At 43.4% G+C, this 21,258-nt stretch overlaps 1 protein-coding gene across 3 annotated transcripts; it reads left to right on the top strand.

Moving 5' to 3' along the window:
* The first annotated feature begins 572 nt into the window (after window positions 1–572).
* NACA (nascent polypeptide associated complex subunit alpha) lies at window positions 573–20,623 on the top strand. Of its 3 annotated transcripts, XM_060253438.1 has the most exons (9): window positions 631–804; window positions 3,142–3,213; window positions 6,278–6,409; window positions 14,560–14,645; window positions 15,989–16,066; window positions 16,907–17,053; window positions 17,391–17,519; window positions 18,690–18,812; window positions 20,503–20,623. In XM_060253438.1, the coding sequence occupies exons 2-9, from the start codon at window positions 3,144–3,146 to the stop codon at window positions 20,515–20,517; spliced, it is 780 nt and encodes a 259-aa protein (XP_060109421.1). In that variant the 5' UTR covers window positions 631–804; window positions 3,142–3,143; the 3' UTR covers window positions 20,518–20,623. The 3 variants fall into 3 exon arrangements, with proteins under 3 accessions (XP_060109422.1, XP_060109421.1, XP_060109419.1); XM_060253439.1 differs by lacking the exon at window positions 6,278–6,409 and having other exon boundaries at window positions 573–804; XM_060253436.1 differs by lacking the exons at window positions 631–804; window positions 3,142–3,213; window positions 6,278–6,409 and adding an exon at window positions 9,878–12,518.
* The last annotated feature ends 635 nt before the right edge of the window (window positions 20,624–21,258 follow it).

The following is a 21,258-nucleotide window of genomic DNA, read 5'->3' as shown; positions in this document are numbered from 1 at the left end:
TTCTCAAACTTCTAACACATCCCACTGTTTTTTTTTTGTTTGTTTTTGCAGTATTGTTATCGCCCACTCCAGGCTATTCCATAGCAATTTTGGCTGGGAAAGGGTTACTAAAAGCATGACCTTTCAGTATTTTCATATCTAAAAGACTGTTCTCATGTGTCCTTAATGTATTGTTTTCTTTAACGCATCCCACCGCTTCTTGCGTTATTATTAATAATTTTAATACTTGTTCTGGCTTTTACACCATCCCGCTGTACGAGAAGGGCCACTGGTCTGATCCAGCAAAGCACCTCTTTACGTTCTTGTGTCGTTTAGTAGTAATTCCAAGCCCTAATTATTTTTCTTCTTCCCCACTTTATTGTTATATTGTACATGACGCTTTACATATATTGTGGGTCTGGGGTGGTGGTGGTTAGGTTACTTAAGAACAGTGCTGTGCGAATCCAACACTTGCTCAAGATGTTTACCAGGTTCTGATGATGATATTTTCTAAACGGTCGCCCTGGCTACCAGCAATGCTTTACTTCTTCTGGGTCCTCGTATTTATTCTTCCCCCTTACGACACCTGATTCGGCACTGGCAATTGCTTGTCCTGTTGCTCGGGGGAGGGGGAACCTACCGGCAGAGAATGACTTGCGTTCAGAAAACAGGAGAAAAAGACGCCGGAACTATCTCGGCCAGGAAAGCCGGTTGCAAGTGTTGCGCGTTGAACCCGGAAGCCCTCCTGGCTTGGCCCGGAAGTTGCCCTCCCTGCCTTTCTCGCTCTCTTTCTGCCGCCATCTTGCGCCCGGCTCGTCTTCTTCAGTGAGTGTTGCAGTTTCTATCCGCTGTCATCTGCTTCGGGACGTGGTCCTACCAACCCACTAGAAAGCCGCCGAAGCTGGGGAGGGTTTGGGCCTTTCGCGGGGATGCGTCGTGGGCGGGAGGGGTTGAGGCGGGGCCTCGGGAGCCTGTGACAGCTCCTATGGTAGGCCGCACGAATCACCAGCCTTGGGGTGGTGGGGCCTTCGAGAAAGAAGCCGTTGGTTCAAGTGGGATAACGACAAGAGTGTGGGAGTGGGCGGGGCGCTGGGATTGGGGGGGGGGAGGTGTTCGTTTCGGAACGCAGTAGAGAAAACGGAGGGGATGTCTGCTCCTAAGTGACTCTCCAGATTGGATTGTGTAAGCGTGAGCGCCCTTGTAGCGTGTAGAAGGGCGTCTACTTCCTTACTTCTAGTTTAGGGGTAGAGTTCCCGATGGGCATGGAGATCTCCCAGAATTGAAACTGCTCACCAGGCTACAGGTACCGAGTCTTCCTGGAAAAATGGCTGCTTTGGAGGGGATACAGAATGTTGGCCTAGTTGGACACTGGCATTATACCCTGCTGAGGTTCTGTCCCACCCCAAACACCATCCTCCCCAGACTCCTAATTTGGAGTTGGCAACCATATGGAGGAGTTAGCACCTGGGAATCCCTGGGCCATATCCAGCCCACTGCGCAGGTTGTTGTCCTTTCCCCATAATTGTTAATATGACAAAAGATGGAACATGAAGGTGGCTTGTTAGGCAGCCTAACTTGTCAAGTTGTTGGAAGTGTCTTCTACGAGTCCCTGTGCTCTCAAAGTTGCCTTATGTGAAATGTATTTGATGACCAGAATTCTAAGTAGTCTGGGTTTGTAAAGGAAGAGAGAGGGTGGCAATGATGGCTGTATTGTAAAATGGTGCTTAGAAAGATGGGGTCAAAAGTTTTTGCTGTGTATCCTGCCCCACTATTAGAGTAGCATGAAGTAAAAGTTTGTCCTTTCCAGGAATGGATAAGTTGAGATCTATGAGAGTATGTGGGAAATTTCTTTCTGGTGTGTCATAGCTTTGGGTAAATAGATAGCATTGTGGCTATGTTGCAGTAGATGAATATGAGAAGAATATTGCTGTATTGCAGTTGGGTCCAACCATGCCAACATTGTGCTTCCAGTTTTAGAGGGTAGCCATATTGGTCAGCAGTAAAACAGCTAGATTTGTGACCCACAGGATAGTTTTGGTATAAACTTTAAAGATTCAAAGCTCCTTTTGTCTGATCTTGTTGGTCTCTGAGGTTGCTACTTAACTCAAATCTAGCCATTCTGTATTGATTTGCACTGGCTGTCAACAATGCAGAATGGTTTTCCTTTACTGTCACTGAACTACTTAGTCTTCTAATACAGGGGTGGCCAACGGTAGCTCTCCAGATTTTTTTTGCCTGCAACTCCCATCAGCCCCAGCCATCGGCCATGCTGGCTGGGGCTGATGGGAGTTGTAGGCAAAAAACATCTGGAGAGCTACCGTTGGCCACCCCTGTTCTAATAGATCTTGTTTTAATTTGGTCTGCTTTTGTAACATGTACATGGATGTACACTCTGATGAAGTCAGCTCTGCCATGGAAGCTTGTGCTAAGTTATATTAAGTACAAAATGACAACCTGTTTTACTTTGTTTCAAAAGTAGCCCTCCAGATACTTCTGGAAATGCTTAGGAGCACCATGGAAAGACAGCATTCCTTTCTTATTGTTTTCCATCTAGAATGGCTAATAGCAGTTAATAAATCGTTCCTCTCTGAGACATGCCTTGAGTTTTTTCTTGTTTTGAGTGATAATCCAATTCATGCTGCTTACATATAGTGCCCCATTTGCAATCAGATCACTTTTGCTGTTACGTCAGTGTTAAATGTCTTTCGTTTAGTGCAGTTTACAGGGTGTTTCCTCTGTCCATTTTGTCCTCATAACAAACTCTGTGCACTAGGTTAGGCTGAAAAAGGATGATTGGCATCCAGTATCATGGCAAATGGGGTTTTGAACTTGGGCCTCCCCAGTTCTAATCCATCATGGTTACCACAATAGCACTATTCTGTCAGTTTAGCAGAGGCTTGAAAACTTAATACAGCTGACAACTTCTCAATGTATAAAATTTCCAGTTGAGCGTGCATATAAAGATTATTTCAGATTGGCTGCTTTAAGCAAATTATGCCTGGAAGTTAGAAAAAGCATGCTGTAGGAAGTCATTAAACTCTTGTAATATGCCTGATATTTTGATTGTAAAGAAGATATTTTTGTCAGATACCCAGGGCATGTCTTTCTACACTGACCACACTATATGAAAGTGACTGATCTCCCCCCCTGTTTGTCTCCCAGAAATGCCTGGTGAAGCCACGGAAACCGTCCCAGCAACAGAACAGGAGCTGCCCCAACCTCAGGCTGAGACAGGTTAGTATTTTGGAGTTATGCCTTTTCAGACAGGATCCTGAAACTTGTCCTGTCAGCCAGATGAACTAAACAGATAAAAGCATTTGTGGAGGTGGAGGGCGTTAGAACATGCGACTAATGAGAGCTGCCATGGCTGAGATGCTATTATGCGAACTAGGATGTCCCTGATTTAGATTCCATCTCTTGTTGGTGAACTTCCTAAGTGGCATTAGGAATGTCACGCTCATGCTTTTGGCATTTCATCTGGAATATCGATCTGCCTCATAGGGCAGTTGTAAATATTACTAAATGATATATGTGATGTTGGATGAGTTGCAGGGTCTCTGGAACATGCTTAGAGTGAATCACAAGTTGACTGAATGCTGCTAGCCAGCTTTGTTGTATAGATTTTAGAGCATCCTATGCTTAAGTACTGATTACACTGTTTCTTATGAGTGTGCTGATTTGCTGTGATTAACAAAATATCAGAATGTGGGTCTTGAGTGCTGTAACCCAAGTAAAGTGCTAGATACTAGTTTAACAGCTTTAGAGGATTTTTGGGGGATGGAGCTGTTTTTGTCTTAAAGCATGTCCACACAAGTTCTTGCAATCATTTCCCCATGTTACTAGTAGTTAAATGTTCAGAGTGTGAAAATTATTAACGTGGTTTGATAAGTAATGGGAAAGAAGTTGAAATTATCTGTGCTGTTGACTTTTAAAAGTTGCCGCTTGTTCAGGAATACCTCTAAATACGATTTCAGTGATGTGATAGGTTGCTGCAAGTAAGGTCAATGGTTTTTAGAAGCATTTTCTGTCTACCTTTTCTCCTTTATAGTGTCTGTGAGAATTACTCAAGTGAGGAGAGAGAAAGGGTTTGATAAGAATCAAAGGATATGATGTTGTGATGTGTAAAAATCTGTTTGGCAACCAGGAATTGCAGGCATTTGGAAGAGAAGTCCTCAGCCTTTTTGAGCCTGTATGCACCTTTGGAATTCTGACACCAGATGGTGTCAGCAGCTGTAAAATGACTGCAACAAAGAGGCAGAGCCAGCTATAAAATAGTTGCCACAAAAGGTGGAGCCAGTTACAAAATCTCAGGGAGTGAGGTCATGCACAGTTCTATGAATAACTCTTCAACAGTTCAGGCAAAACCACCATTTAACCAGATGCATTTTAAAATGAATATTTTGTTTAAAATTTTCTTGCATACACACAACTCATCTTCAGTTATCCAGTGAAGATCCTTGTGTTATGGTGGCAGCACAAGCAACTTTTGAAAAATCTGCACCATCAGAACTCCAGTGGTTGATCAGAAGCTTGCTGAGCAAAAGCTCCACCTGGGCTTGCCCACGACAGTACATAGTGCTGTTTGGTAGGCTCCATGGCTCCCACAGGCATCATATTGTGGAATTCTGGTCTAGAATACAACATCCATAATTACTTTGTTGCTCTTGGCCACTGTTTAAGAGAGGATGTGCTGCTCTAGTTAACCAGTTTTTCTGTTGTCTTATCTCTGAAGCCACACACAAAGTTGCAGATTAGTCATATCCCAGACCTGGAGCTTTCATTTAATCAGCTTCTTTGAAACTGATTAAATTTCAAGCAGTGTTTTTTCTCTAACGAGCATCTAACCACATGACTCCAGTGCTACGTGAGCTGGCCTTCACCAAGCAGCCTGCACTTAGCCATAACTCACAGCTGATCAATATGCTGCTCCTATAAGTGGCATTTGTAATGATTTAGAATTGTGAGCTGGTGTAGCTTTAGAAACATTTTGTTGTGTTCACATGCATGCTTTTACATGGGGCATTAACTCTCAAATGTTGTATATATTATGTTTCCCAAATGTCTGTCTTGAAGAGAACATGGATGATGCAGTGCAGATAACAGAAGACCCAGCCTCCCTGCTTGCTACACTTCTACATTGTGGCTTGGGGGAATGTTGCATGACTGTTACTGGGTGTTTCTTACATACAGTTGTAAATGGGGATGCTGCTCGCTGCATGTCTACTAAATGTACTGATTTCTTGCCAAGGAAAATGTGAGTTAGACTCAGAGACAGAGAGAACTTACAGATCTTTGTTGGTTGTTGAAGTGGCATTGCATAGAGCATTTCAGGGATTCCTTCAGACAAGCAACAATGTCTGCTTATTCATATTGAGGACAGCAAGATCCTGTCTGGCATTTCAAATATAAGGAAAGTCTGAACTGGTTTTTATTTTTCTACTGCTCTGGTAAAATGTTATCTCAGGGCATTGTTCCAATACTTCTGTTGTCTTGATGAGGAGTGGTAACAGCAAGTGCCTATGTAGGCATCCCTGCACTATCTGTTGGTGCATTACAATGAACGTGCAGTGAGATTAGTAGGCCACAGTGAATAGACTTGCTTTGCCCCAGTTCAACATTCCCTCTGCCTCTTTCTTAAACAGAAGAAGAGACAAAGGCAGGGCACAGCAGCTCTGCTAGAGCCACACAGACAAAGCCTGGGCATTATATGGAGGAGGAGAATTGCACTAGTACACTGTCTTCTAATACAGACTGCTGAGTGCATTTGCACCTTGTCATGTTTGCCATAATCTGATATTTAACGTAGGGTGTGAGTCTTCCTCTCTTGCCATAGGCATAGGTTTCTGTCCCAGGGGTACCAGTGCCTAACATGACAAGCTACATGTCCTGGGGTGGCTTCGGTTCTACTTCCAGCTGTGCTATCCCCTGGTAAGTTTGCTTTATGTAATGTGACAGCATCACATGTATCTGAGTGCCAGAGGCTGAAACATATGAGAACAGGCCCTTAGGCAAATGTGTTATTAAAGTCTGGCTGTTAGCATGATACCACTTCACAGTGGTCACTAAACAAGATAACTCATGTTGTCATATTCCATCCAGAATAGAAGAACGTTCTTATGCTTTGCATATGAGGGATTACTTTGTTAGGCCTGGTGCCATTGTACCTGGGCTACTGAGGATAACTCACACCTTTCCTCTTTGTTGGATTGTTGCTTTTCTTGGATTTCTAGCCAACTCATGAGCATGTAAGAACTGTTAGGACTGCTGGGTGGTATTTGAACAGTTGGCACTATTGCAGTAACTCCACTCCCAGTTCCTGGAACTCGCGTGGAAGTGAAGCTGGCAACTGAGGAGTCCAGACAAGTTGCCACCAAGAATCATGAGGTGGCAGGTAAGGGTTCTCAGTCTGAGACGACTCTGGAGCCATCAGGTAGGTTTCACGTGAAAATAGCAGGCTGAATTTGGAATCACTGTATTCTATTTTAAAATGAAATATATAAGGTTTAGAATGATTGAACACACCCAAAATACCAGCTCAGCCTAAAGTGAGGTCTTGATAGATGGAAGGTCTCTGGAAAAAAAGTCACAAGAACCAGTGTGGCTAAAGTGATTAGAACCAGAGAAACCCAGCAAACCTCCACATATTCATGAAGTTTGTTAAAGTGATCTTGGGGCAGTCACTCATAAGTTTGGGAGGCTAAAATGAAGGGGAGAGTTTGTGCTGTCCTGACCACTCTGGAGGAAGGGTGGGTAAAAATGAGATGGATATGTACAAAACATGGATAACTAAGCACAGCTGGTCCAAAGACTGAATATTCTTTGCTGGATTTGCAGCATAAGTATTTTTCATTTCTTTAATCATATTTTCTTTAAAACATTTCTATGCAGCCACTCCACTCAGATAGTCCTAGTCTGCTCAGTGGAAATAGGCAGAATCCATAAGGATGAGCTGTTCAGTGGTATATTCATAAATGGGTCAATCATGATGAGAAGCTAATCATCTGACTATAAAATTATTTTTGAAACCATCCAGAATTCCTGCTGGACAGTTTGAAGAACAAAATGATATTTCGAGATGGAATAGATATGGGTTTTTTTTTCATAGATTGCAGGGTGCCCTTGTTTTTCCCTAAGGCAAACGAGATTAGTGCAGTCTGAACATTTGTTCACTTTAGTACTTACATTATCTTTCTTCAGTTTCTTTTTGCTCTCAGTTCACAAATGTCTTATGCTGACCTTGAGGGTTTTCAAGGCAGACGTGCAGAGGTGGTTTGCCATTGCCCACCTCTGCGTAGTGACCCTGGTATTCTTTGGTTTCCCATCCAAATACTAACCAGAGCCGAGCCTGCTTAGCTTCCAAGTTTCTGGAGGTTGGCCCAGTCCTGCAGTGAAGTAGTGCACTTGTTGAGGCTAGCAAGAGCCTTCACTCAGCTGTTATTTCAGATAAACAGAACTGTAGGATGTTCAGTCCCCTCTGATTTTTTTTTTCTCATGTTGGTCTGGAAACCTCATCTTACAGAAAAGTTTTCTGCCAACTTACAAAGGCAATCACAAAGTAAAGTGTGACTCTCAACATTGTTATAATTTCAAAAAGCAAGGTTCCAAGATTTCACCCTGTTTTAACTGCATGTGATAGGAAGCTTCTTGTCCTAAGCATCCAAAATCAGTGAGACAAGTACTTGGCTCTTTGTCGTATGAGCCTGTGTAGAGTAGCGTGCCTCTGGTTTTATTTTAATGTTGATGTTCGTTGGAGCAGATTGCAGACATTCCAAAGTGCATCTCTTCTCACTCGCTGTCTCTTTTATTTATGACTGATAAAGATGCCTTTTAAGGCTTTGACAGAGCATTATAGGGAAGTGATGCACACAAAAGCTTATACCCAGAATTAAACTTTGTTGGTCTTAAAGGTGCCTCTGAATTCAGACTTTGTTCTACTTCGATCATAAGTTTTGGTGAGCACTCGCATGCCAGTTGCTCATTGCCAAGCCTCAGACCATCTGTTTTTGCAGTAGGAAATCCATAGTATAGATTGTATCTTCCCTTAGCAACTTTATTTTAATTCAGGTCCCATTTAGATGTGATTAATTCAGCACCTGCAGCTTTCAGTAGACCTAACTTGTTGCTTTGATCAAGCCAAAAGAATAGGTCCTTCGAGATGTACTATTCCTTGTACCGTTGGTCTGCTCTAATGTATTGCTCTTGATCATTTAGTCCCTGCTGTTCCCTCCCTTTCTGCTGGTGCTTCTGAAGCACTCACAGCCTGTTTTTCTCAGCCTCCCATTCAAGCACCAGGTATTTGCCTCAGTGTGTGTGACACTAACAATATTTTGCTGTGGTATGTTAATACAGTTACATTAACCATAAGGTTCAGAAGGGTGGGGTGGACATTGGTAGATTTTTAAAAAGTCAGACTTTCCATAATGCAAATTACTCTGCAGAATAATAACTTCTCCTTGAGAATGGCAAGGTCAGCCATTGATGTAATGGCAGAAAAAATTATTATAATGATAATAGAATCAAGGAAATAATGGTGTTTAAGAGAAATTAATGGACTTAATTAATAGACTGGACTTGATCTGTAATATTATGATAATAAGTGAAGTTAGTTTTAGGTATGAGCTGCTTTGAAATTGTAATTGTAGAGGGGGAGATGTGTATGTATGTGTGTGTATATATAGAGAGAGAGAAAGAGAGATCTATTTCTTATTTACTATTTTCTTTATTTCTGTGTTACTTAAAATAAAAAAACTTTGAAACAAAAGAGAATGGCAAGGACAGCATTTGTTAATATAGGAAAAGCAATATGGATAGGTTGGCCTTTGTGTTGCAAATGTTTGTTCTAGGCTACGGAGAAAGAATCTTATGATACCTTGCACTGCTTTTCCAGGGTGGTGGCATTTTGTGCTCCCGAAGATGAATTTCCCAAGTTTTAGGGAATCAGTGCTCCCATATCCCTTGTGGAAATGTGTGAGACTTGTGAGAATCCAAGATCTAAGCCTTGACATGGCAAAACTTGATGAGAATTGAGTCCCACCTGATATGTATTGGGTTACATATCTGAGTTAGACCATATCTAAATTAGAGGTATATGGATGTTCTTCCAACAGGAATGTCAGTCCATGTTTTCAAACTCTTGTTTTTTTTTCTCCCAAATCAAACTTATGTAAGAACTTGTCAAAACCACTTGCACTTAGAAACAAGATGACAGGTTAAATGCCACCAGCCTAGAAGCTGTAATTTGTTTCTTGAACTGTAATCAATGCATATATTGATAGTACATGTTAAACTGGATAAGTCGATTGAGTTTATACCAATAGATCCAGCTGGAGTAGGGTTATACCTGAAAGGGGTTACAAGCCAATGACATGCTTCAAATGGCTTGATCCTACACATATCTTTTGTGAAATATTGGCAGTGTCTGAAGAGTGTGGATGAGGGAGTTTTTGGCAGCAGGCGCAGCATTTGGTACCCCACAGGTCACTGAATTGTGTTTCCATGTAGGTAGCTCTAGATAACTCATTTTTTCTTCCCCATGTTTTTCTTTTCATCATTGATTCACTTTTTCTCTCCTTTAGCTGCTGCTGTTTCCAGCTCCTCCATTTCTAGTCCTTCTCACCCTTCCTCTTCATCCCATGAAGCTAACCCTCCCCTTACTGGGATCTGCCCTTTCAATACTCCACTGACACCTGCCTCACCTGGAAAGTTTTTCTCCTTAGCAGCTACTCCTTCCTCTGCCTCCCCAGTGCCAGATATTCATGGCCCTTCCTTACCACCTGGTGATCCAGCTCCCTCTGCTTCCTTGAATACTACAGATCTAGCTATTTCTGCATCACTGGGGCCTCTGGCTTCTTCTGCAGACATTCAGCCTGAAGCTCCTGGCTCAGCTTATCTAACCTCCCCTGTAAGCCCTGTAATGACAGCCTCCTTCCCTTCTTCAGCAGCTGTTGCTTCTTCCACTGCCCTTCCTACAACCCCACCCACTCCATCCACAACTCTAGATCCTCCCAAGACTCCGTCTCTGATTAACCAGATGCCTTCTGCTGCACCAGTTTCTCAGACATCAGCACATTCTCCTGTTGCAGCTCCTTTCATTCTCCCAGTGGCTCCCGTTTCTCCTCCTTTGGCTCCCGCTGTTCTCCCTGTCACTCTAAATCCTTTTCCTGCTCCTCCTGCCAAAGTCCCTATCAGTTCTCATGTCACTCCTGGTCTATCTTCTGCTCCAGCTTCTCATTCTGTGGTCCCAGTCACAGTGCCATCTCTTCCCCCAATTGTTCCTGTTTCTTCACCTGCAACAGCACTTTCTGTTATTGGCCCTGAAAGCCCTTCTCCATCTTCAGTTGCTCCAGCAGCAACCATTCCTGGCCCAGTGGCTCCTGTTTCACTTAGCGTGTCTTTTCCTGTTCCCCAGGATGCTACATCTCAAAACCAAAAGCGACAACCTGTTTTTCCTTTGACCCTTTCAGATGCTTCTGCAGCCACACCCATGAGTTCTGCTAGCTCATTTATTTCTACTCTTCCCCTTGCAGTGACCACTTCCAACCCTGTAGCACCTATACAGCTGCCTGTGGTACCTGCATCCTGCCCCTTGGCCTCAGAAGTGCATCCTGCTGTGAAACTATCGACACCTATGAAACTTGCTTCTCCTCCAGCAACTACTTCTGACCCCGTAGCTATGGTAGTGCCCTCTTCTAGTTCTGTGGCACCTGTTTTCCAACTTGGTGCTCCTCCATTGGCCTCTGCTGCTTCCGAAGCACCTACTGTGGTCCCAGGAGTGTCTGCATCCAAACCAGTGGCAGTTGGCGTGTCCCCTGTGACATCTTGCCCAGTGGTTACCACCATGCTATCTTCTTCCCAACCAATACCACCTGCTCCCTGCCCTCTGTCATTGGCTGGCCCTGCTCCTTCAGTCCCTGTGTCTGGCATTGCAGCTCCAGCAGTGCTTCTTTCTGGTCCTCTGTCACCTGTTTCCTCACCTATAGCAACTATTTCTGGCCCTGTAACTGCTCCTTTGGCCCCAGCAGGACCTGCTTCTAGAACTTTGACAGCTACATCTGGCCAGGTAGCCCCACCAGTAGTGCTTCCTTCTAGGCCTGTGGCACCAACTTCCCAGCCTATGGCAGTGGCTCCTGACCCTGTAACTCCTTCTGAAGTTGCTGCAGGACCTGATTCTGCACTAGTGGCACCTTCAGTGTCATTGGTGAAGCCTGCTTCTCCCTTGGCAACTTCTGCCCCAGCAGCTCTAGCAGGACCTGCTCCTGTACCACCAGCATCTGCAGTGCCTCCTGTGAAGCCTACTTCTCCCCTGGCAAAAACAGTGCCTGCTTCTACTCCTGTGGTACCTTTTAGCCCTGTGGCCACCTCTGAGCTTGCTCCTAAACCACTAGCCCCTGCTGTGCCACCTATAAATCCTGCATCTCCTTTGGTACCTTTTTCTGGACCTCTGGCCCCAGCAGGGTCTGCTATTACCCCACCAGCCCCTGAAGTGAAACTTACTTCTCTCATGTCACCTATTTCTGGCCCTGAAGCAAAAGCAGCACCGAGTTACAGTTCTGTGGTTGCAGCTTGTGACCCTGTGGCCCCATCTGGGCCTATTCCTAAGCCATCTTCTCCTTTGGCACCTGCTTCAGGTCCTGTGGCCCCTCCTGCTTCTCAGCCTGTAATCTCTTCAGTTACTCCTGTTACACCAACTTCTCTCACTGTGTCTCCTCCTCTGGTACCCACCGCTGACTCTCTGACATCTGCACGGGTGGTCCCAGTAGTGCCTGCTAGTAGTGGTACTGTGCCCTCTATGATATCTGATCCTGTGGCCCCTGCAGCTTCTGCTGCTGGCCCAAGGGCTCCTGTTTCTGTGGCTTCTTCTGCAACCCCTGCCCCTCCTTCATCCCCACCTGTTATCTCAGCTGCTGGCCTGGTGTCCTCACCTGTTACCTCTCCTCTTACCCCTGTGGCCAAAGCTCCCCCTGTGATCCCCACTGCATCATCTGCTGGCCCATCTACTCCTCCTCCTCTTATTCCAGTGACTCCTGAACCTGTCTCTGCTACCAAACCACAAGCTATCCCTGCCAGCTCTGCTGCTTCAGCCTCAGATGTGTCCCAGGCTTCTCCTGCTTCCTCTGTTGGGAGTGTGGTGCACCCACAGAAAACTCCTGCATCTGCTGACATCCCTGTTTCTGCCCCAGCAGCAAATAATCTCCCCCAGCCTGCTTCACCTGCACCTGTTTTCCCTGTGAAAAAGCTAACACTGTCCTCTGCACTTCCTAAATCACCACCAGTTTCACCCCCATCTGGTCTAGCACCTGAAGTGCCAGACAAACCCTCCACCCCTGCCTCTTCTGTCATCGAAGACGACGATCTACCACCTTTGATCCCTCCAGAGGCACCTGCTGGGGAGCCACCTCTGCAGCCCGTCCTGGTGGATTTCTCTCCCAAGCCAGCTGTGGCCCTTGCTGAGGCCCCAGCTGCTGCTGCTGCTACTACTACTACTACTGCTGCTCCTTCTCCTCCTCCTGCCAAACAGCCTGCCCTGAAGAATGACAAGGGTATTTGCCTCCTCCATTTGCTGTGTGCATGGATATCACAGATTGCTCACTGAATACTAACCTCTCTGTGTGGGAAGGGGGCTTTGAGTCCCCTCTCATGTCCTCTGCTTTGTTAGCCTAGAAAAGTAGTGCATAGAAGTAAAAGTAACCCACAGAGGTCCTGGCTGAGCTCTAACCAGTCATGAGCAAAGCTAGTTCAAGGCTGCTTTGTGCTCAGGGGATGATATTTATGAATTTGGAGTGTGTGCCACAAATGAGAAAGTCGATACATACGTAGACTGATCGTGGTGTAAGTGTCTTCTAGAGAATATGATGTCAGCATTACCTTGACTGGAATAGTGCTAACCTAGAAACTAATCACAATCCTCTGTGGCACCTGCTGTCTTCTTGGCCGCCTCTCTCCAATCCTTGTGCTTGTTTTGTGATTGGATAGCCAGTAGATTCTGTTTCTTGGCTGTTTGGAGTGTAATGTTTGTAGACATAGCATGCCGTGCCATTTAGCCTTCTGCGTTTATGATGTAACACTTTGCTCTGGTGCTGGGATAATAGATTGCTATTGAACATTAACATCCCTCTTCCAGTCTTAGCTTTGTCTGTAATTGCACTTGAGATTCAGGAGTGTCTCTTGACCTCAGTGGGAGCTTTTTTGTTAAATTCACATTGAACAGAATGCATGCTGAGTATTGTGCTTGGGCATCCACCAAAGATCAGAAACAAGTTTGTGTTTTGGGGTTTGTTTGTTTGTTGAGTCACCAGTCCCCTGGTAAAATAGTCTGACACACATACAACTGTTGGGAAATGTAGGGGCTTTTTTTTTTTTTGCAAATGAAAGAAAACAGTCGACTGCACTTTTCCCAGGAATGTAGTTTGTCCTCTGTCACCTCCTTTATTTTCATCTCTTTGTAGTTAGTCATGTGTGCGTGTTCTCTCACCTTCATAACAATAGCTTGACATTACAGTAAATAAAAAACCAGTAGTAAGCCAGCAAGAAATAGGTTGATATAGGCTGCATCCAGAGATGCTAGCCCTGTAATGAGCAAGTGGGAGGGTTGGTCTTGGAGGGTTCTCTCTGAAAAAACTCAGGTATGTACTTAGCTCTAGGAACTTGAAATGGAGCTATCACATGTTAATCACAGTTATCTCTAAATGACTGTGCAAAACCTGATTTGGAGGGAGTCCGGATTAGTGCTACCCATAGTTTGCCCTATTTGTATAGCATGGGAAATCAGGGATATTGCAAACCACTGTGGAGGGGGAAGCAAAACAAGGATGCACAATCTTCTGTTACTGCTTGCCAGGCCATGGTTTAGATCTCTGGCAGTGATCTGCATTGAGCTGGAGTATAGTTGCCACTCTTTTTATTGCTGAACTGCCTGTTCAGTGCAGAGGCGAAGTCTTAATCTTGTGAGTGCAAGGCTTTCTCTTCCTGGGTGTTTATAAACTTTGTCCCCCAGTGCTATACTCCTACGCATTAGTCTTCCGTAACATGACCACCTTCCCACTGGGCTAGTTAACTGGAACTCAAAACAAATGCAACAAAAAGGCTGCTTTGAAATTCTTCACTTCTGCCTATGCCCTTCTCTTAGCCCACCATCACATGTCTAATGATGTTCAGGCTGTGTCTGTCAGTTTGACAGCCTCAGAGAAATAGTGATCTGATTTCATTGGTCTCAATCTTGGGATATATAACACATTTTAGCAGACCGAGCTGAATAAGCACAGGTCACCAGACTTTCCCTTGTTTTTTTTTTTTCAAATAGCCACCATTTTAAGAAGCCCTGCAACACCAGAGCTCCTTGCTTGTGTGTAGGTTGTGTTCTTTTTTGTGTGTTTATGTGTTGCTTTATTACCTATCTTGGAAAAATTAAAGTTCTTTAGTAGTGTGGTTTGATACCAGTTTTTAACATGCGCTGCTATAGAAAAGGAGCAAAAAATACTATGTGACCAAGTGTGATGAAGCCCTGCATGTTTTGCCTGGACCTGCCTGCCACTCCTGACAAAAACCAAGTTGGAAAAAAATTATGCATGTTTTTTTCTGTAGGATCTGGGACAGAATCTGACAGCGATGAATCAGTGCCGGAACTTGAAGAACAAGACTCCACACAGGCCACAACACAGCAGGCACAGGTGAAAGGCTTGGGGACAAGACAGAAAGCAAATTGCAGTGTATAATGGGCACTGGGATCTTGGAACAGACTTAACCAGTTCCAAATAATCTCTGCTAGGATGTTTCATACTCTGTGGGATTTTTACCATTTGCATATGAATATTGTTAAGGTTAGGTTTATTCAATTTATATCCTGCCCTCTCCACCGAAGCAGGGCGGCTCACAGTACATAATAAACAACATTAAAACATTAAGTTAAAATAACAATCGGGTGCTAATTTCAATACAGTGAACGATTTTAAATAAATACATAGGTGGTATTCAGTGTTCGTAAAAACACCTATTCAGATCTAATGCCTTTGGCGATGGCAGTCATTTCAGTTGATTCTAGTTAATACTTATCTGCCAAACACAAGCTGGAATAGTGTGGTTTTATAGGCTTTGCGGAACTGGGCAAGGTCCTGCAAAGCTCTGATATCCTCTGGGAGTTGGTTCCACCAATAAGGGGTGGCGACTGAGAAGGCTCTTTCATGAGTTGTTTTAAGTCTTGCCTCCCTTGGCCTGGGGTTCGATAACAGATTTTGCATTCCGATTGAAGTACTTTCTGGGGAACGTGTACATTGACACACAAATTCCTAGGATCTCTGTGTACTGACAGTAGCTAGGTAGGTAAGTAGAGATCTGAAAATCCCAAGTGTAGGGTTACAAAGAACAAACTGAATGATTGTTACATTTGTGCTTGTTTTCATTAACATTTAATTACACAGGATTGGGAGGAATTGCGATTTTATATTGCCAATTTACAGAAAGGTTGTTGGTGAAGACACCAGGGAATGGAAATACAAGACTAGAATGAGATGCACTTGGGACAGTTATATTAATCCATTCATTCAGAAGGCTTAGGTAGATTAAATTATGATAAATATCCTCCCCCTGACCACCAATTAGTTTCAATAAAAATACTTTTTAAAAACACTTTACATTGCTTCCAGAAGGCTTTAGGCTTGGGAAGTTGCCAAAGGAAGCTAATTCCAAAGTTAGAGAGCCACACTTGTCTGTGCATATTCTTACAGACCTAGCCTGGAGAATAAATAATATACTTCCAGAATGTTCTCAATGGATCCTTGAGGTTGTGCTGGAACACAGACTGGAGCGATCTCTTCAAATGCTGTTTTCCCTGTTTGGGTCTAGAAGTAGCTTGGATCTGGAGTGCTCCACACATGTGTACTCCTAAGCCTTCAAATATAAATCTGTCCTCTCATTTCTACTTGAGAGACATAGGACATCTTCACAGATGGAGATGTATTTGTTGTTCCTTTCAGTTATGCTTTCCTTTAATTCCATTGTGTTTCTCTTCCGGCAGCTTGCAGCAGCAGCTGAAATAGATGAAGAACCAGTTAGCAAAGCAAAACAGAGCCGGAGTGAAAAGAAAGCCAGGAAGGTAAGGGTTAATGGAAGAGGCCAATCAACAGGATCCCTGCTGGCTGTGGCTACTCAAGCCATTTGTTCTCAGACATTCTTAGTTTTAACTCTTTCAGGCATGTTGCACAAAGAAACTTTCATCAGGTTCGGAAGGCTTGTTCCTATATATTCAGTCAGCAAGACTTTTTGAAGATGGATCAGAGGTCCTATGTCTGTTTATTCTTTTTGAAACAGCATCTTCATTTTACAGAAGCAATTAAAGGAATAACCAAGTGTCCTTGGCAAAGCCAGGACTCAATCTGCAGTCTCCCCCCCTTTTTTTCCTCAAAAAAAGTTGGAGACAACAGGGAAGCTTTCCAAATCTGTGTCATAAAAATACAAAACAAGATAAATTTATGATCATTGAAAATGTTTGTTGGCTAAAGTCAGACAAGTCAGACTGTGCTTTGTTTGTTTGATTGATTTATATCTTGCTCTCCCCATAAATGGGCTCAGGGCAGGTTTTACAGGAGATTTTACAAAACCATTAAAAATAAATTATCAGAACAAATTGCTTAAAATCATTTAAAAGATGGCAAAGATCATACATTAATGTATAAGGTTCCAGCAAAACTAATAGTTTGGTTCTACACAAGCATCTTAATTTTACTGGAGAAGCTAAAGTGTTATGAACCCAGTGTCAGTAACCTACCTAGAAGCAGACTCATTGCTGCTTCCCTCTCAGGAAAGGCCTCTGCATTAGTCAAGTACAAAAAATGCTGGTTTTGCCTGGAGGTTTGCTTACATCCAGGAGTAATACCTTGCATGCACTCTTGAGAACTGAATTTAGTGGTGTATCTTCTTCCTTTTGTTTTTAAAGGCAATGTCCAAGCTTGGCCTTCGTCAGGTCACAGGTGTAACCAGAGTTACGATCCGGAAATCCAAGAACATCCTGTTTGTCATCACCAAGCCAGATGTATACAAAAGTCCTGCATCAGATACCTATATAGTCTTTGGTGAAGCAAAGGTGAGCTGAGGCCAGGGAGGCCTGGCAAGATAACCTTAGCTGTCTTTTTGCAGCAACAGGGTAGCTTTGCTTTCCAGCCAAACCTTTGGTTGCTGCTTGAGAAAGACAACAACTGCACTAAGGCTGCTTTCTTGCTGCAAGGAGGTATATGATATAAGGGATGGGCAAGTGACTGGATTCTGAAACTTTACTGATGGCTGGAGGTTATCTTGCTGAAATAGCTGCAGTTGTAGTATTTCTAATGGACACTTCTCTCTGTTTGCCTTGTTCATTACTTCTCATGGTGTAAAGGTTAGCTATGCAGCCTCTCATGTCTCTTCTCATCTGGCCCTATCAGATTGAAGATCTGTCACAGCAAGCACAACTGGCTGCTGCTGAGAAATTCAAAGTGCAAGGAGAAGCTGTTTCAAACATTCAGGAAAATACACAGACCCCCACTGTACAAGAGGAGAGTGAAGAAGAGGAGGTATGCTGCACACCTTGTCTGTGATCTCTTAATCCATGCTTGCAACTGACAGTCTTTCTTGTCAGTGTCCCAGTGTCCTGTTTGAATGTTCAGTGTCCTGCTGGTCCTTGCAGCTGTTTGGTCTTTTCAATTGGAATTGGGGGGAAGTATGGATGGTCCCAGGTGAACACCCTCAGTCACTCCCGAATCATTGTACAGAGTGCTGTGTGTGTTAGAAATAAGGGAGCCAGCTGTTGTCTCGTGTTATGCACAGAATGAAGGGGAAGTGAGACATTCAGTGGGTGTATTTTCAGTACAGGGATCCATTTCATTACTAGCCATACATGCCTGACAAAATACTAGTGACTGTGGATGTATTCACACTAACTAAATCATGCATTTTGCAACTGGGTTTTTACTGTGTAAGAATAGCAAAAATCCAGTCGCAAAACGCATTATTTAGTGTCGTGTGATTGTACTGGGGCTTGGAAAATCTTATCCTCTGTGGAATGAACTTGCATACAGCAGGCTAATAGAAGGGAACAACTGTCAGAAGTAACCATTCCAAGTTTGCATTTTACAGGTAACTTTGTACATTTCACTGTAGACAGGCCATTTCTTTGTCATTCTGGTAAATAGGAATAAGCAGCCCCCAGTATCTGTAGAGGCCAAGCCAAGGTGTTGTATTTGAACTTTGAGCATGTAAAGAAAGTATGCGTGCTGTCCTGCAACTTTTAGGAATGTAAAACAGCTCAAGCTGCAGAGCATGCATATCTGCTAATGCAAAATTTATTGTGAAGCGTAAGGGAATATCTATTTATTGCTGGAGCACTTTTATTCAGCTATATCTGTAGCTGTAGTTTTCAAATATTAGTGAAATATTCCTCTGATTTCTGCTTATGCCTCTTATTTAATACTACACACCACTGCTCCAGCTTATCTCTCCCCCACCAAAAAAAAAAGTGTTACAGTAAGGTCACAAAGTGCTGCTGTGATTTTTGTCTTAGCAAATAGAGGACTGAATGACAGCAGGAGACCTTTCCAAGTTTATCAATTTGTGTAGAGCAATAATCTTGGTTTCCTTGACCATTCATTACACCTACGGGAAATCTGCAGGTTGAATGAGAATTTAAGTCCATGCCACTTCTTTGAACAGCTGACCTGAGAAATAATCATTCTCTTCTCATCCAGGTTGACGAGACTGGTGTTGAGGTGAAGGACATAGAGTTAGTTATGTCGCAAGCAAATGTTTCCCGAGCAAAAGCTGTCCGCGCCCTGAAGAATAACAGTAATGATATCGTAAATGCTATTATGGTAAGTTCCCAATTAAGTGGTGGTGGTGTTTTTTCTCAACCAGTATACCTGGATCCAGCGAATACATGCAGAAGGGGCATTTTACTTGATCATTTCAAACAATAATCAGCTCCTTGGAAAATACTTATTTTGTCTTCCATTTGTCTCGTGGTGCAGAGTGGTAAAGCAGCAGTACTGCAGTACTGTGGTCTGAACTCTCTGCTCATGACCTGAGTTCAATTCCGGTGGAAGCTGCATTCAGGTAGCCAGTCCAAAGTTGACTCAGCCTTCCATCCTTCCGAGGTCGGTAAAATGAGTACCCAGCTTGCTGGGGGGAAAGTGTAAAAGACTGGGGAAGGCAATGGCAAACCACCCCATAAAAAGTCTGCCGTGAAAACGTGAAAGCAACGTCACCCCAGAGTCGGAAACGACTGGTGCTTGCACAGGGGACCTTTCCTTTCCTTTTCCTTAAACATGGAAAGCCGCAATATTGTGACAAGGAAGACAGAAGAGAAAATAAGCTAGTTAAGTCACTTAACTACTTCTGAACACTTACATGTGCAGCTTCACCCTGACCTGGATAGACCAGGCAAGCCTGATCTTGTCAGATCTTGAAAGCTAAGCAGGGTTGACTGTGGTTAGTACTTGGATGGCAAACCTCCTTTAGAATACCCAGTTGAGAAGACAGGGCAGGCTCTATTCAGCTGCCTCTTTGAATATCCTCCAGACTCCCAATAGGGGTCAGTCGCCAGAGGCCAACATGACTTCCAGGTGCGCGCGCGCACACACACAAAATATACAAATACCAAAAGAAAAGAAAATGTACTGTTTCCAGCATTACATTTTAATACATGGGAAAATATTGCTTAAAAAGCATAATTGCACTGATTCAGTGCCAGAACATTGTTTTGGCTAACTAAGCCTTGCCTTTTTGCCAGATTCATTCACTTTTAGACAGGCATGTTGTCTTTTCCAGTGGTGTTTGTGTATGGTGTTTGGGGGATGGGGGTTAAAAGATGCAACATCAGTAAATATGCACTTAAGGCTTCTGGTAGAGGTGCTCAACATTGTTCTAGAAGGTAAGGCAAAATGAGGTCAAGGCCATGTGTGTTCTGCAGTTTTAACTCCCCATGACTTTGATTTGCAAAGAAGCTGTGAGATGTCTTGCTGGAGATAGCAAGTCTCCTTGTGTGTTAAGTGCTGTCAAGTCACTTCTGAGTTATAGCAACCCTATGAACAAATGTTCTATCATTAACAGCCATTCTCAGGACTTGAAAACTGAGGGCCATGACTTCTTTTGTTGAGTCAACCCATCTCATGGTGGGTCTTCCTCTTTTCCTGCTGCTGTCAACTTCTAGCACTACTGTCTTTTGTAAGTCTCCCTACAGAACTACAGTTCCTGGGGTCCTTGGGGACAGGAAGATTTGTGATAGTTTAACTGTTTCAAACTTCTTTTATTTCCTTTGGGCTGTATCCATCACTGTATCCATGCTCAATCTTGTATCCTAGACAACTTGGAAACAAGGCGCTATCTTTTTGCTTTCTTCTGAAATCACAAGGAGACATAACAGTAGCCCTCAAGGTCATTTGCCTGTGCTGGATAGGTAAACAGGCTGCACACTGGAAAAGCCCTGTGAACTTTCAGATCCTAACAACTACATAGGGACAAACAGGGAACCTTTCTAACACTTCTTTTTTTCTTTCTTTCCAGGAATTGACGATGTAACCACACAGGAAAGGGAACCTTTTTGGTGTTTCAGATGAAAGTTAAATTGCTGTTAAATTCAAAATTTGTACTATTTCTATCAATTAATAAAAGTTGTGGTTTAAAAGGGTCCAAGCTTTCTCCTCCCCCCCCACCCCCAACAAGAAGTTGGATACCAATAACCTAAAAGTTTTACTTTTGTTGCTATTCCAGGTGTGACATTCTTTCAGTGCGTTTGACTGTTTACCAAAAAGCTTGCTGTTAATTCGTTGAAAGCCTGTTAACCTGCTTTTTTATAGGCAATGTGTCTATGGCAGTTTTGTTTCTCACTCTGAAAAGCTAAAGCTGTTGTAGATTCAGTGCTAGTGCTTGTAGTACAGAAATGCTCTCTCTTTCTCTCTCTCTTACACGCACATACACACATAAATTTGGTAGTGCTTTATGAGGAACAATTTGTCCTTCAGTTTAAATTAGCCAGTAATGTTTGCTACTGGTTCAGAAGGTTTGGTTGGCATAAATCCCTTTCACTAGAGCTACCTCATATTTGGACTCCTGCTGTTGCTTCTCATCATTGATATTAGTATACATTCAGAATTTATAGACAGAATTCCGTAACTAACAGCTTCGCACTACAGTGTACATTTTGTCTGTTTTCTTTTAAATCTAATGTACAGAATTATCTGATGGAGAGACCTAAAATATTTATAGAGGAAAGCAGCTGAGTGTGGTAATTTTTAATGGAAAAGACACTGAAAGAAACAT

The sequence above is a fragment of the Heteronotia binoei genome, chromosome 13 (assembly GCF_032191835.1).
Source record: "Heteronotia binoei isolate CCM8104 ecotype False Entrance Well chromosome 13, APGP_CSIRO_Hbin_v1, whole genome shotgun sequence".
Classification (NCBI taxonomy): Eukaryota; Metazoa; Chordata; class Lepidosauria; order Squamata; family Gekkonidae; genus Heteronotia; species Heteronotia binoei.
The sequence above is the reverse complement of the archived record's forward strand: the minus strand, read 5'-3'. Positions and strand labels throughout refer to the sequence as shown.